General features: G+C 47.4%; 6 protein-coding genes across 6 annotated transcripts; 2 read left to right on the top strand and 4 right to left on the bottom strand.

The window, feature by feature from the left end:
* Nucleotides 1-403: 403 nt before the first annotated feature.
* PADG_07957 (uncharacterized protein) lies at nucleotides 404-2719 on the top strand (the record flags this gene model as incomplete). The annotated part of the gene is made up of 1 exon (XM_010765043.1): nucleotides 404-2719. One exon carries the CDS (start codon nucleotides 404-406, stop codon nucleotides 2717-2719), a length of 2316 nt encoding a protein of 771 aa, XP_010763345.1.
* A 1538-nt stretch (nucleotides 2720-4257) lies between these two features.
* PADG_07958 (uncharacterized protein) lies at nucleotides 4258-5301 on the bottom strand (the record flags this gene model as incomplete). The annotated part of the gene is made up of 1 exon (XM_010765044.1): nucleotides 4258-5301. The coding sequence occupies one exon, from the start codon at nucleotides 5299-5301 to the stop codon at nucleotides 4258-4260; it is 1044 nt and encodes a 347-aa protein (XP_010763346.1).
* A 607-nt stretch (nucleotides 5302-5908) lies between these two features.
* Nucleotides 5909-6129, bottom strand: PADG_12384 (uncharacterized protein; the record flags this gene model as incomplete). The annotated part of the gene is made up of 2 exons (XM_010765099.1): nucleotides 5909-5918; nucleotides 6026-6129. The coding sequence occupies 2 exons, from the start codon at nucleotides 6127-6129 to the stop codon at nucleotides 5909-5911; spliced, it is 114 nt and encodes a 37-aa protein (XP_010763401.1).
* Nucleotides 6130-6479: 350 nt separating this feature from the next.
* Nucleotides 6480-7687, top strand: PADG_07959 (uncharacterized protein; the record flags this gene model as incomplete). Its single annotated transcript, XM_010765045.1, has 2 exons — nucleotides 6480-6536; nucleotides 6638-7687. 2 exons carry the CDS (start codon nucleotides 6480-6482, stop codon nucleotides 7685-7687), a joined length of 1107 nt encoding a protein of 368 aa, XP_010763347.1.
* A 1170-nt stretch (nucleotides 7688-8857) lies between these two features.
* On the bottom strand, nucleotides 8858-9914 carry PADG_07960 (uncharacterized protein; the record flags this gene model as incomplete). The annotated part of the gene is made up of 4 exons (XM_010764952.1): nucleotides 8858-8964; nucleotides 9134-9299; nucleotides 9405-9640; nucleotides 9749-9914. 4 exons carry the CDS (start codon nucleotides 9912-9914, stop codon nucleotides 8858-8860), a joined length of 675 nt encoding a protein of 224 aa, XP_010763254.1.
* A 1750-nt stretch (nucleotides 9915-11664) lies between these two features.
* On the bottom strand, nucleotides 11665-12813 carry PADG_07961 (uncharacterized protein; the record flags this gene model as incomplete). Its single annotated transcript, XM_010764953.1, has 3 exons — nucleotides 11665-12248; nucleotides 12316-12528; nucleotides 12642-12813. The coding sequence occupies 3 exons, from the start codon at nucleotides 12811-12813 to the stop codon at nucleotides 11665-11667; spliced, it is 969 nt and encodes a 322-aa protein (XP_010763255.1).
* Between the last annotated feature and the right edge of the window lie 1588 nt (nucleotides 12814-14401).

The following is a 14401-nucleotide window of genomic DNA, read 5'->3' on the forward strand; positions in this document are numbered from 1 at the left end:
GTCGACACTGATTACTCCGCTCCTCTGCCCCCACCTTGCTTTATTTCAGCATGCACACTGCCGATAACTTTGATATCTGATTGCACAAAGAGTTTTTGGCTAGCTATCTTTGCGAGTATTCTGCGCAACTCAGTCGTCTTACTTCTTCAATTCCAGCAGTGCATAAACGCACCGCAAACGGACCGCGGGACCTGATGATAATCGTTCTTCGTCATTGATGGAAAGCTGGTCGAATAGACGGAATAATATTGCAGAGCTTAAACAGACTGCGCAAGAGGGCTCTTCAGGGTTGGGAGTCACTTAGCATATTCTCCATGGTTATTCCAACTGGTTCTGGGATAGGCGATTTTTCCTACCAGGTTCGCTTTTAGAAAGTGGACAGCTTCGTCCAAGTCGACACATCATGTCACCACTCAACAGATTTGGAGACGCAGAAGACATATTTTTGAGAGAACTGCTAGCACCATTTGTTTCACTAGCGAAACGCATAAATATAATACTCGACAGTACCAGCACCATTCAACAAATAGAGGACAGCAAAAGGGATCCATTTAAGAAATCAGGCAAATATGCCCTTGGCTGGGTGTATTTTGCAATCATTCTGCTCGTCTTCACGTCCCTACTTCACCTTTACCATGTATGGTGCGACAAGATAAGAACGGGTCTCTACAAGGAGTATGTACTCAACACCAAAAACTCTTATCCGGAATCACCTTTCGAAATGACAAGCCCCGGCACCGCAACCTCCACGCGCAAATTTTTCCCTGCAGATGGACCCCTTCCGTCAACAGCTAGGCAAGAGTCCTCAATCTCAAATATACGGTTTATAAACAATTTACTAGCGCTCGTTAGGTGGATAGTCTATAGACCAATACCTGTGATTAGGATATGGAAACTGGAGATCGTCCCGCCATCGATGGGAGCCACCGTTCTCATTCTGCTGGCTCTGATATTTGTCACTCTATACTGCTTTCTCCCCCAACCGCTTTTCTACTCCAGCATACGATCCGGATCTCCTCCTCTGGCTATTCGCGCCGGAATGCTGGCCATTGCTTTGATGCCGTGGATCATCGCGTTAAGCTCAAAGGCAAATTTTATCTCTCTGATAACCGGCATAGGTCATGAGAGACTTAACGTTCTCCATAGATGGGCCGGGTATCTCTGTCTTTTTCTAAGCCTCGTCCATATGATTCCATTCTACATAACCCCTGTCTGGGGGGACAACGCGCTGCCTCTATATGAGCAGCTTCGCAGGGGGAACATGTATATATATGGCACTGGACTGGCAGCATTCGTGCCGCTTTGTTTCCTTTGTGTTCACTCCTTACCAGTGCTCCGTAACCAGCTATATGAGCTCTTTGTTTTGCTACACGTACCAGCGTCCATTGTTTTTACAGGGATGCTTTTTTGGCACTGCAGAAATGTCCTGACCTCATGGCATTATCTATTCACTACGGTGGCCGTCTGGCTCCTCTCCTATATCATTAGGCTGTTCTTCCTGAATTGGACCAATCCGTTTCGCCTCTCCTGGCTCATCGGAGAGGAATCTGCCATCACCATCCTTCCTGAAAATGCAATCAAAGTTACCATTCCCACGCAGAAGAAATGGAGGCCAGGACAATACGTCTACCTTCGCATGCCGGGAATTTCTTTCTTTGAGAACCATCCTTTCACCGTTGCCTCTTTATGCAGTGACGACTTTCCGTCCGAATATGGCGAAAATTTCCGAGATATGACACTCGTTTTCCGACCGTTTAGTGGCTTTACAGCCAAGGTTCTGGACACGGCTCTTGAAAAGGGTCCATATAAAACCTACCGTGCATTTATCGATGGGCCTTACGGAGGTATGAGACGGGAGATAGCCTCATTCGATGATGTGATATTCTTCGCGGGAGGGACCGGCATCACTGCCATTACAAGCCAACTCCTTGACCTGATAAAACGAATGCGAGATGGCAAAGCCCTCACGAGATCAGTGCGTGTTGTATGGGCCCTCAAGCGCCCAGAGACCATGGAATGGTTCAAGGAGGAATTACGAATATGCCGCGAATACGCTCCTCCAGGCTCCATCTTCTGCCAATTCTACCTCACCGCCGCCAAACGCCATGATGGTACCATCAGGACACGCTCTCGACCACACAGCACCGTTCTCCACGATCGCATCAACGACGTCTTCCAAGGGGTCGCCAGCAAGCGCAATTCCGCCTTCATTCGTGAGGAAGCTGGTGGTGACCAGGAACGTGAAAAGGAACTCCGCCGCGAAAACGAAGACGGTATCACCGCCCTCCCACTCGCACACATCCACCAACATTCCCGCCCCTCCGCCTTTCCCTCCCCTCAAGAAGATTCAATAGATTACTTTAGCCAGCCACATCAACCCCACCTCTTCCCACATCACACATATGACCAACAAGACTCCCGCAACTTCGACTTCGGCTTTCCCTCCACACCCACCTTTTTCCAAAAGAACCTAATGCGCTTCGCTTTCCTCCCGACGCAGAAACGCGACGGCTGGCGCACGGAGTATGGCAGGCCCGATATACCTTACATGCTACGACAGTTTTCTAAGGACTTTGGGCGCCGAATCTGTGTGTTTGTTTGCGGACCGCCAAGTATGCGGATTGATGTGGCAAGTACGGTTGCGCAGTTGCAGCGAGAGATTATAAGGAATTCGGGGAGGGATGAATTGTATTTGCATACGGAGAATTATGCGATATGATGCGAGGGTCTTTTATTCTCACATATCTATCTCCTACTGGCGAACGTAGTGAGAATATCCAGCACATATATTTTTCTCTGGCATTTTCTACACATCTAAGAGAAGGGTTTATTCTTATTCTTATCCTTATACATATTTCCTGTTATTTGTCTTCTTTGCATGTGTGGGTCATTCCTTTGGCATGTATCCAACTGAACCCTATCAGTACCCCTTTTGTTTTCTCGAGTTTGTTGCATATACAAAACTTCCTGGTAATATCTTCACATATCTACATACTTCCTTTAACGTGATACCCTTACTCAATAATACGTAAAATATAACATTGCTCACTGCTTCTACTTCTCTGTGCTCTATGCCGATACAACCTTGCATATATGCGGGTCTCTGACTAGCCTGTAGCCAGCATTAGCATAGCCAGCCTATGGTCAACTGGATAACTGGTCGGTTGACGGATAGGTAAGTATCAGAATTTCGTCATTGTTTCTCCTATCAGCGGGGGGGGGGGGGGGGGGGGGGTTGTTGGAAAAGTAGTTGCGGGTTGCTGGTTGTAAATATTATGCTCGGCAATAGCGCGTAGTAGAAGAGAATAATACAAAATTTGATAAACTATATTAAGAGAAACAACATGCATGAAATGATGAAAAAAGAAGGAAACTAGCGGGCATTTGAGGAGACTAAGAGAAAAAATATCGTCCCGATCTATATTTATGTGCATTCTCTACCTAGGTATGTATAACCGCACGCTCACGGAGCAATGACGCTTGTCAATGAAACATCCGAGTAGAAAATGTAGTCGTCGGGATAAACAAAGAAAACTCTATACTACATATCATATCCATTTCGTGGGTATTATCTATAGTGGCTGCACAAGGCGCAATACGAGCGATCCGGGTGCTTTGGTGACAATGGGCACCTCTACACTGGTTCTTGGATATAGGCGCTTTGTTAAATTCGCATTCCCTCTTGTGGGAGATCGCAGGGAACTTCTTCGAAAAGGAAATAGGGGGAGTTCTTTAAGCAGAGAAGCAGTCACGTAAATGTGGAGTGATGGATGGGAGGTGGTATTAGTTGCCGTTTCGACTCTCTTCGCAAACTTGTACATCCCGTAAACGTAGGGAGGGTTATGTTGAGGTAAGGTAAAATTGCATTGTGGGGGTGTGAAGTCGTGAGGTTTGCAACTGTTTCCGCACATCTTTCCTAGGGATAGGTAGAGTTTGTGGTACCTCCCGTGGCTGGAGATACAGTACATTGTATGGATGCCTTCACAGCAAGTTGATGTTGTTGTGGTTGGGTCGAGCTGGTCTGGGAAAGCTAATTAAAACCGAATCGAAGGACTGAAGTCCTCCACAACCAGAGAAGTATTTAACTTGAGTGCTTAAATGCGCCATGAGAAAGAAATACCCAAGATTCGGGAAAAGAGGAAGCCAGCGGTACCCCCCTTCTATAAAATTGTTTTCCAATGCAAAATTTGGGAGAGCGCCGTTCACCAGATCCTGAAGTACTTCATCAATCAGCAGTCATGCGCTTTTCACTCGATTTCAGACACATTCATCCAGTTCGAGGGTGTCATAGTCCTCAAATTGCTCTGACGGCGTGGCGCTGTCCCCTTCATCCAACTTAACCTTCTCCCAATCATCGTCACTTTCGTTGATTCTTTCAGAGCCGTCAACCGGGTCTCGTTTACTAGATTCCCCTTCCTCGTTCCATGCCAAGTCGAGCTTGACGATCTTCGCCCCGCCCGGTTTCAGCCGTCTGTAATACCCCTCAACGACTCCTTGAATTGCGAAACCTCGTGCGGCGTACCAGACCAACGCTTCCTCGTTTGTCTCGTGGACATGCGCCGTGACAGTCCGGATATTATAATGCCTAACAATGGGGGATACCGATCGCGGCGACATTCCAGGAGTGACGGAAGGGTCATATATTAACGACTCCAGAAGAGATGCAGCTATTCCTCTCCCACGATAGGGAGAAAGGAGATGCAGGGTTTGTATATACAAATTCGTAGATTGCGCTTCGGGGTTCGTAGGAGAAGGATCAGCAGTCACAGGCTGTGGTTCTAACCGACACCGTATTCCTCCAATGACTGTATCTGAGGCTGGTAGTGGCGATGCCTTGGCAGTCGTGGAAAAGGTGATTGCTGCCACGTCCGTGGCTGGGTGGTAGTGGTAGATGGCCACGCGAGAGAGAGAGGCGACGACGGGGTCTGTGATGGTCGCAGTGTAAAATGAGTTCGGATAGCGGACTGGCAGTAGCAGACCTGTAATGCGCATTAATGATGAGACATGTCCAGTTCTGACAGGTTCAATAGTGACATTCGGATGTGGGGTATAAACGGTCTCCAGAGGTTTAGGGTACGGTTTTGGCGCGAAGGCAGAGTCATCGTTACGCGACTTGTTGACGAGAGATGAATTTAGAGACGGTAGGGAGATAAGTTGTGTTGGCTGAAAGGATGGGATATTAGGCTTGAAGTTGTTCTTGTCGACATTTGGCCTGCTATTGCCGCTTCTATTACTACTTGTTGAAGGGGAGGGAGAGATACCAGGAGGAGAGGCGGCTTTTGTTAAAAAGGAGTCCGGCATAGCAGAAGCAGTTCAAGGATGCAACATCCGCCTATTTGCCTATTGGAGCAGAGCAAACCTAGACGGCATATATAACAAAACACAAACCGATGGTCGTGGCAAGTAAAGTAACTTTTGTCCGACGGTGGACTGCCGATGCGGCTTAAATAAAGATGCGGAGATGAGATAAGATAAGATCGGCCGAAGTTTCTGCGCTTAGCCTAGATAGGCATGATTGGTTCCGTGACAGAACCATACGGTATTATATCCCGCCCACCCCAAAAAGCTCTTGAGCTTCTTGACGCTGCCAAATGTGCTGAATCGTCACCAACAGCGGAGAACAACACAGCCTATACGGAGTAGATACTCACTGCTACAACACAGCACCGGGGTCAACAGTGGCCAGCATCGGCCTTCTTAAACTGCAGATTCGTCTTCCTTTCTCCTGCACGAGTGATGTAAGAATGGAATTGTGGATCGTCGTTGGCATTTCTGCATCTACAAGGGTTTGTTTTCATTCCCGGATGTTAGCTGTCTTCCCCTAGTTGTTTCTGAACGGGGATTCCATTGAGCTCAACTAACCATATATGCCTAGATTTACCGCCGTACTTCGGGAGAACCTCGACCCTTATAGACGTCTAAGGAAACATTAGCAAAAAGTGTCTACGAACCTTTCCTTCCAACCACGCCGTTTTAGCATAACCCCGTCCCAGTGATAAAACGGGTGCCGTTCAACCGCACGTACTCCCAGTTGGAGATAGCTAGTTCTAGAGGTGGTATACCAAACGGGTTTCCATCAAGCTTCCTCCCAAGCCAAACGGGCGACGTTGCTTTTGGTTTAAGACGCATGGGGGCATACAACTTACCTTGGGAAACAAGAAACCTGTGCTTGGAGCGGGTGCGTCTTGCTAAGGCCTCCTTGAGCTAAATCAACTCTATCCTTTTAAACATCAGGTCAGCCCGATTCAGTCCATATTGAAGCTACTTCCATGTATTTATTCAATGTGAGCTATCCGCAATGTTGGTTTGCTAGGAAAGCATGGAGATTTGGCAATTCTGGCTCTCGTCAGACTGGCAAGCGCTACAGTCTTTGACGCATTATATGCTACTGCATCGCATATCTGTTTCTGTGTTTTGGTTAACTTTCACTGTCCTATATAAACTGATTGGAGGTTCCAGACCAGGAAAACAATTTCAGCATGGCTAGCATCCCGGAGACAGACAACACCATCCCATCTGCGACTATGTCTAAACTGGTAAGCCCCAATTGAAAAATGTCACCTCTATTCCGCAGGCATGGGGAACACTCTCCGGCCCGTGGAACCTCATGACTGTGTATGGTCTAACCAGTATCCAGGCACGGAGTCTTCTCGATGACACTATTTACAACATCATCCATGATATCGTCGCCGAAGTACATCGTGAAGAGAAAATAGCACGTATGAGGTCAGCTGTCGTTCTTGCAAAGAAGCTTGGTGAAGAAGAAGCAGCCCGCATACAAGCCAACGAACCTAGGGAATCTGAAAGCGGAACTGTCTCGACTATTGTGAACAAAAAGGTCAACAAGACTGTCAGAGTTGAGACAGACGGTGCAATATACGACAATGGAAAAGTTTATCTCAAAGGAAATCCATTACAAACGACCAAAGAAATCCTGTGCCCGAACTGCTTCCTTCCTCGCCTTCTCTACCCGCTTACCGGTGTTGGCGCTAGACCTCCCCCTGATCCATGCAAAGAGTACTGTAAAAAGCATCCCCCAATCATCATGCCTGGCCATGATGTTCACGGTAATCCATTCGCAACCGACAAGATAAACAGGAAGAAGAAGCAACAGCCGCAACACCAAACTACTGCAAACACCCCTGCATCCAGTCCTCCATCCACCCCATCAACACCAGCAAACTCATTTAAACAGGTCACAACTGAGAAAATCTCATTCCCCACCGTGAAATGTCCAAACTGTCCGCGCTACTTCGTCGTCACCAGAGTCGCCCAGCACCTCGATAGATGCCTCGGATTGTCAGGCAGACAGACTAAACGCATCCTCACCCCACTAGAAAGCGGAACAAGTACACCGGTGCCTCCTCCCATGAAACCGTCAAACCTCAAACGCTCTCTCCCCAATGGCGACGATGAAACGGGCACTGGAACCGTCCCTAAGAAGAAGAGACTCAACACCCCAAAGAAATACTCCAGCAATAAGTCCACCCCACCAAGCAAACTGAAAAACGGAACTACCCCGGACATGGCAGCGGCCATAGAATTTGCTGCGCCAACACCTGCTTCCACCTTTGGTGGAGACGGCGATTCTGGAAGCACAACAACTTCAACATCGAGTAAGAAGAAACTAAACCCACCAGAAGGCAAAACTGGCAAACTAAAACGAAATGAGATTAAAGATAGGTAAAACAAAAGGCAGGTCGTGAAAATGGTTCTTATATGAACCCCCATTTTCCGTTTTTCCTCAGCGTCTCCGTCCTCTACCACATCTCTCACTCTCCTCACACTCACACTCGCAAAACACACTCACACTCGCAAAACACACTCCTATCCCATTTTCCTGTCGACTCCTCTCCTCATCCTTCTACCCCCAACGACCACCAACATTGTCCTACAGTTTCCGTTCCGCTCCGTTCCATTTCATGAAAACAAAATACATACATATATGCACACACCACATACATACGGCGAAATTGGGAAGTCAGGAGCATCGGAATGGAGTTTCTTTTTCGTTCAGGGTGGGCGTGTCCGGGTCTTTTTCTTTTCTTTTCATTTCCCTTTTCCTTCTTCATCAATCGATGTACAGTTCCACACATACGTCATGCGCACTCGATCCAAATGTTGTCGAAACTCGGTTGGCTTGTTCGGTAGGTTGGTTGTTTTGTTCAATACACAGAAGAAAAGGCCTAGGTACATGCACTTGCACTTACACTAACTTCAACAATACACTTTTATTTTTATTTTTATTTTTATTTTTTATATTGACATTTCTTTGTTTGGCTGGCGATGATGATAAAAGGATACGGTGTGTATGTACTTGGTATGAAGATTTGCCAATTAGAATACCTTTTCCAGTTACTCTGTCTTTCTTTTTCTTTTTCTTTTTCTATTATTTTTCTTTTCTCTTTCTCTTCCACTTTCCTCGTCTTCATCGATATCGATATCGCAGCATTCTGCCTTTACCGACACATGTATCGACTAAATGAAATAACCCCCCTCCTACGAAGATAATGCACGTAACGAAACACACAGCAAATGAGGAAAAATAGAGGTATATTCTATAGATATTGTTAATTGCCGCACGTGATATAGCTATTGCTGTAGCTATCTAAGTAAAATTGCTTATACTTATTTTACATGGACGGTACTACATGCAGAAAAAAAAAAAGAAAAAGAAAAAAAAAAACCTAGAACTTAAAGGGCGTCTGGAAATGGACACGTAGGGGCCAGGATGGAATTCGTATAAATAAAGCAAAAACGAAAAGCATGTTGAGAGACAAAACGCGCAGTATTAAGGAAGGGGAATGAAAACGACGAAGAGACTCCTGTCAGCGGGAGGATATGAGTGTCAATCCGTTTATATAGTATCGAATCCACTCTTTGAATCTATCAGGCGATACCGATCGCGCTCCTTGCGGTCCTTGAGGACAATTGCAATGCAGAGAAGAAGGAGGGCATCGATGGCTAGGGAATATAGCGGTTAGTATTTACTCGTTTAATCTTTTTCTTCTTTTTTTCTTCTTTTTCCTTCATTGCTTATAAACCGCCATATGCTCCTATTCGTATTATCTGCCAATCAACTGTATAGTACTATACGTAGTAACAGGGGAATTAAAAAAAAAAAAAAACTAACCAACAACGCCAAAGTCAGCCGTGAAAATAACATCAAGAAAGTGATTTGCGTAATCGGAGAAGGGTCCGACGCAGCCCGCTTTCTGTGCAGCGACGAGTGGAGTCGGACATGTTTGATCGACCTGGAATGGCGGAGAGGTGCTGTTTAGATATCCACAACAGTCAAACTGTAAAATGCATCCGACTTTGTCAGCATATTTCCAACAATGCGTTACTTCTTTCATCCCCTTTTACCCTTCACTTTAACAGGGGGAGGGGGGTTAAAAACGTACTCGTTGCTGTAACAAACTCTGCACTCGTGGAGTCTGTGTCCCCCACATAATTCCCAATTTCGACCTGGTCTTCAGCGTTTCGAACCAGATACTTAAGCCCAAACAGAGAGTGAAGATGCCACACAAGACGACGAACCAGCCATGGATTTTGAACCACAGTCGGTCTGTCCCCAGTATTATTGCCGGCAGCGACAAGATGAATGTGAAAAAGACGAAAACGGCGTTCACGATTGCGGCTAGAAGCAAAAGAGTGTATCAGCGTCAGTAGTGAAAAGGGCGTTTGTTGTATGTGCATTTTGCAAATATCTGGTTTTTTCTACCAAGGGCGATCAGGGGAGACGAACCGGTTATAGGGCAGTGGGACAACAGCAAGATATGCGCGATATTATCCAGTGTCGGTTCCGCGTCCAGTTGGGATTTGCTGATGAGCCCAACAGCGAGAATAAGGGCTCCTCCAAGGACGAAAAGTCCGTCTGCCGCAAAGAAGGTGGCGAGGATCTTATTGACCATATCCCCCGATTTGCTATCAAGACTGAACTCTCCAAGTCTCCTTCGTCGTGCTTCTTTCTTCTAATATCTATCAATTTGGAGTGCCTGCACTCCCGGCTTCTCTACTATGTTCGGATTCCCCCACTCGTCGCTCCCCTCCTCTCTGCTTTCAAAATGACGACGCCTTTCACAGGAAAGGCGGAGTAGAGGCGTAACCTGATCGACTTCAAATAATAGGATCCAGATCCGCGGTCGAAATGAAAGAGAAAGGGCTATTGATGACCAGCGCCAGCGTCTCTGAATTTTACAGAGCAGAGACGACGCCAGTAGTTGTTGTAGCAGCTGGTTGAAGAAAACTAAAGAGAAAAAAAGAAATGAAAAAGAGATGAAAAAGAAAAGAAACAGAAAACAAATCAAATGAATGACAATGTAAAGTGGGAAGAAATAGAAAGAAAGAAATGAAGAAATCCTAAGGAGAGGCTATGTAGTGCATCTGGATCCTCATCCAGAAAAGTTACCGTATTATTTAAAGAAGGCCAGCGAGCACAGAATAAAATATAGGAGGAGAGGGGAGAGATGGAGGGAGAGAAAGCAGATGCAATACAGACCCACTGACACAAGCAGAAGAAGAAGAAGAAGAAGAAGAAGCAGAAGCAGAAGCAGAAGAAGGAAGTTTTACCGCGCTTCATTTTGCACGTTGCATGAGCAGTTCGTCTTCGTGGAACTGAAGGCAGCGTCCTGCTACAGATGCGCAACCACTGAGGTTTCAGAGTTGGCCTGCCAGGCTGCGGCTCCACTGAGAGGCCGGCGGTTAGCTGCGTGGATCTATTTGACAGGGAGCTAGGAATACTCCAGACGCTGCTGCTCTGGCAGGGCTGGGTTGGGACTTTCATGGTTAATCTGGTAAATAAGTTCTTTATTCAATACAGACAGACAGCTCTGGAGGGTGTGGTTGCGATGGGGATGGCTGAGAGCTGAGAGTTGCGAGTTGCGAGTTGCGAGTTACGAGTTGCGAGTTGCGAGTTACGAGTTGCGAGTTGCGAGTCGAGGGTTGATTGTTGAGAGTTGAGAGTTTGACGGGGTTGAGGTGGTTGGGCTGCCAAGGAAAGGGGCTATTCCGTGATTTGACTGTGGAAGACTTTTCTACAGTTAGGGGATGGCACGTCAGACAAGGAGGACAGCCATGCTCTAAAGGACGTTAGGAGTTAAACCACTGTCGGTTACAGTGGAAGATGTTTCCTCGCAGCTGCAATGCGCTTAATTTCAGGAATGGGTTTTGCACACGGAACCAACCCGCGAGCTCGTGGAAGCCCCACGTTTGAGACTCCTTGTCGTTTGTAAACGAAGTAAAAATTTGCAGCTCCTTGAAGTTATATATAGCCAATCACGTCCTAACATATACATATAAAGAATGCCATGTGGGCCCAAAAATGTGTACAGTCGTGTCAGACGTCAGACAGAGCATAGATCAACCTGATACTTCCGGGAAATGGAGCAAGGGCATCAAGGCGGGGAGGAGATAATATGACCTCTATCCAGCTCCCTTTGCGAGCGGTCCGTAAATGTCGTTCTGCAGCAATTCGAGACGGAACGGCACAAAAGGAGACAGCCCAGATATTTCGCCTGCGTTGTTTCTTCAAAAAAAAAAAAAAAATATAAACACATAAATAAATAAATAACCGCCCCCGACTGGCACTGCCTGATCCACGCTCTCCCAACCTCCATCCTAAAACCTTGAACTATGTAAAACCCCACCACTTCGGAATCTATCTCACTGGGGCAAAGCAACTTGAACCCCCGTCACTTCTTTGGGCCAGGTCAGCCATGCCTGCCACTCCTCCCCGAGCGCCGTTGCAATCTGCATCACTGAATACCGGGCCCACCCTTTCATGAACCACTGGTCATCCACCTGTTGCAGCAGTGCCGAATAATGGGCGAGGATGACCATCGCCTCCGGCTTGGGCTCGCCTAGGAGAATCAGATAAGTCTGCGGAATTGCTATCGGCCACACGAAGATGACTGGCACAAAGTCCTGACGGCGCCCTGCGAGCATAGCTACCTGCGTGTATGCATTGAGCAACTCGTGGATAACCAGCGCGTATGCGTTGGCTGTCTCTTTGTCCTGCGCTACGGGGTCGGAGGTGCAAAGCCGTAGCAGGTCGGTAACCCGGTGTGAGTCGGTGACCGTATGCGAGGGTGCGGTGTGCTGCGTCATAGCTCTGTTCAGGAGCGGGGCGAGGAAGCTGTGGGATAGAGGGTCTCCAACTGCGTCTGGAGGACGGAGTTTCAGCCGCGAACCATGTGGAACCAGTCCAGAATCTCCTTCTGGGCAGCTAAGCCTTGCAGCCCTGGGCTCTTGGGTGCGGCGAAGGTGAGCGCGACGAGGATGCAGGAAAATGCAAAGATGGCTTCGCAGTTGGACCGGGTCGACGCGGTTCAATGCAAATGCGGAAAGACTGCACGGCTAGGCTTTGGTGGGTGGATGCACGCAACGCCAACGACTCCCGTCGCTGGGGTCGCAGGTAGGATAGATGTAAGGCGGAGGCCGCCAGGATGCCGTGGAGGAGGAATTCATGGTGGAATCCTAGCTGGACTACTCGCACCTGCCACAGTTCGTGCTGGCCCTGGGTCGCACCTGATGATAGGGTTTTGTAGGTGAAGGTTTGTGTAGTGATGGAGGAGTTCAAGGTCAGTTACGTCTAAACCCGAGCTCGTTGGGATGATGGACGCATTAGTGGGGGTCCCGACGAGCGGGAGACTGGGGGAGCGCGAGTGAGCGGAGGAAGTAGTTGTCGACGGTGATCCTACTGCTGCTGCTGCTGTTGTTGTTGATGACGATGATGATGATGATGATGATGTAGCTGATAAAGCAGGGTGTGCGAGGTCGCATGCAGTTCTTCTCCGCGCGCAGTTTGAACATTGTGGAGGTTGCTCATTGCACTAGATTGCCCGCCTCCCTCCCCGCAAGGCAGCCAGACACTTAGTGTCAGCGGACGTAGTTACTCTTCCCCCTTGTTTTTGCGGAGGGCTCGGACACAAGGGAGAAGAAATACGGAGGGCTAGTGAGGCTTATTGACTTTGATGCGTCGGGATTTGCACTGGATGCAGCCATTCCGCGACTTCGTATGGGACCTCCGAAACCCCATTATGGAGTTAATAGATGATTGCATGCAGTGTTGGACGATGTCATCTCACGCTGATGCTCAGCTGCATTCCTCCGCATTTCTCATACCGCCTGGAAATGCGGGATATACGCACTCGCCGAAAGATGCGATGAAGACGAGCTAGCGAGGGGGCGCGGGATGATGGGGAGTTACTGATTCCTTGTGAATCCCATTTATTGAATTGGATAGCAACAGTACTTTTTGATGAAGTTCGTATTTGAATGTATTAAAAATTGATCTGTTGGTGGCTTTGAGACCTTATTATATTAAATTAGATTCCATCAACTAACTCCAGGGGATGAGGGTTAGCAAATGCGGTTGCTGGAACAACGAGGTAAACCGTTAGGCAGCATCTTAATTTTAACTTGCAGATTTTGGTGAAATCAAAATATTTTATCGAAGCAGATTTCTTCATTTTTTATTCCTTGATGTCCTCATGAATGTGAATATCCGCCTTCGTCCGGCTAAACCAGTGGGAATGAATGTATAAGATAACCCGTTAATTATTTAACTGGATGCCTCTATTATGTAAATCCCAGTGCCAAACCTGAACCTCAATTTACTTTTCACAGAACCAATATATTTCTACATACCTCGGATCCTGCTATAATCTAAAATCCCTGGTCAATGTTTGTCGGTAGGACCCGTATGTTCCCAGGTTTTGAAAGCAACTAAAAACATCTGGGAGTGGGAAACACGCTGGACCCACGGGTTGAGTGCTGTCGCCTGTCCTTTGCATTTTAAAAAAACTCCGCTATTATATAGTTACCCCAAGTCTGCTCCCAGCTCCAGCATCTGTCGGACATGTCCAGAGTTATATCGAGGGGCCCAGGGTCCTGTTGTTGGAGGTATTCCATCCGGGCCATTGCCCCACGCCACACCTACGACTTTTTTTTTTCATGGGATGCAATCCACCATCTCTGTGCCAGCCAGTGTTTAACAGCGTTGTTGCATTCTTCCGCCAGATAAACAGCTACCGACTCTGGCAGGACTCAGTGCTAGACGGTCGGCCCCTTGTCTCCTGAAGCCTGAAGGATACAGAGCTTCACCGCCATCCTCATATGATCATTACGAGATGTTTCGCGGTTCTTCCACTATAAATAGTGATTATGGTTCCTTGCCATGAACTTGCTGCAAGTGCTGTGTTCTCTCCAGAAGACAGCACTGCCACTTTCTGGGGACTCTGGAATACAAGAGTAGATCATCTGTCTGGGTTATGTATAACTAGTTAGGTAAACGTAAACATGGGCAATCTCACATGATGTCAGCGAGAGAGCCAGTTAATATTGCACTGCCGTATATCACTGCAACCTTTTGGCAGGAGGAGCAGTAGAGAGCATTGCA

This window comes from Paracoccidioides brasiliensis, assembly GCF_000150735.1.
Source record: "Paracoccidioides brasiliensis Pb18 unplaced genomic scaffold supercont2.13, whole genome shotgun sequence".
NCBI classification, from domain to species: Eukaryota; Fungi; Ascomycota; class Eurotiomycetes; order Onygenales; family Ajellomycetaceae; genus Paracoccidioides; species Paracoccidioides brasiliensis.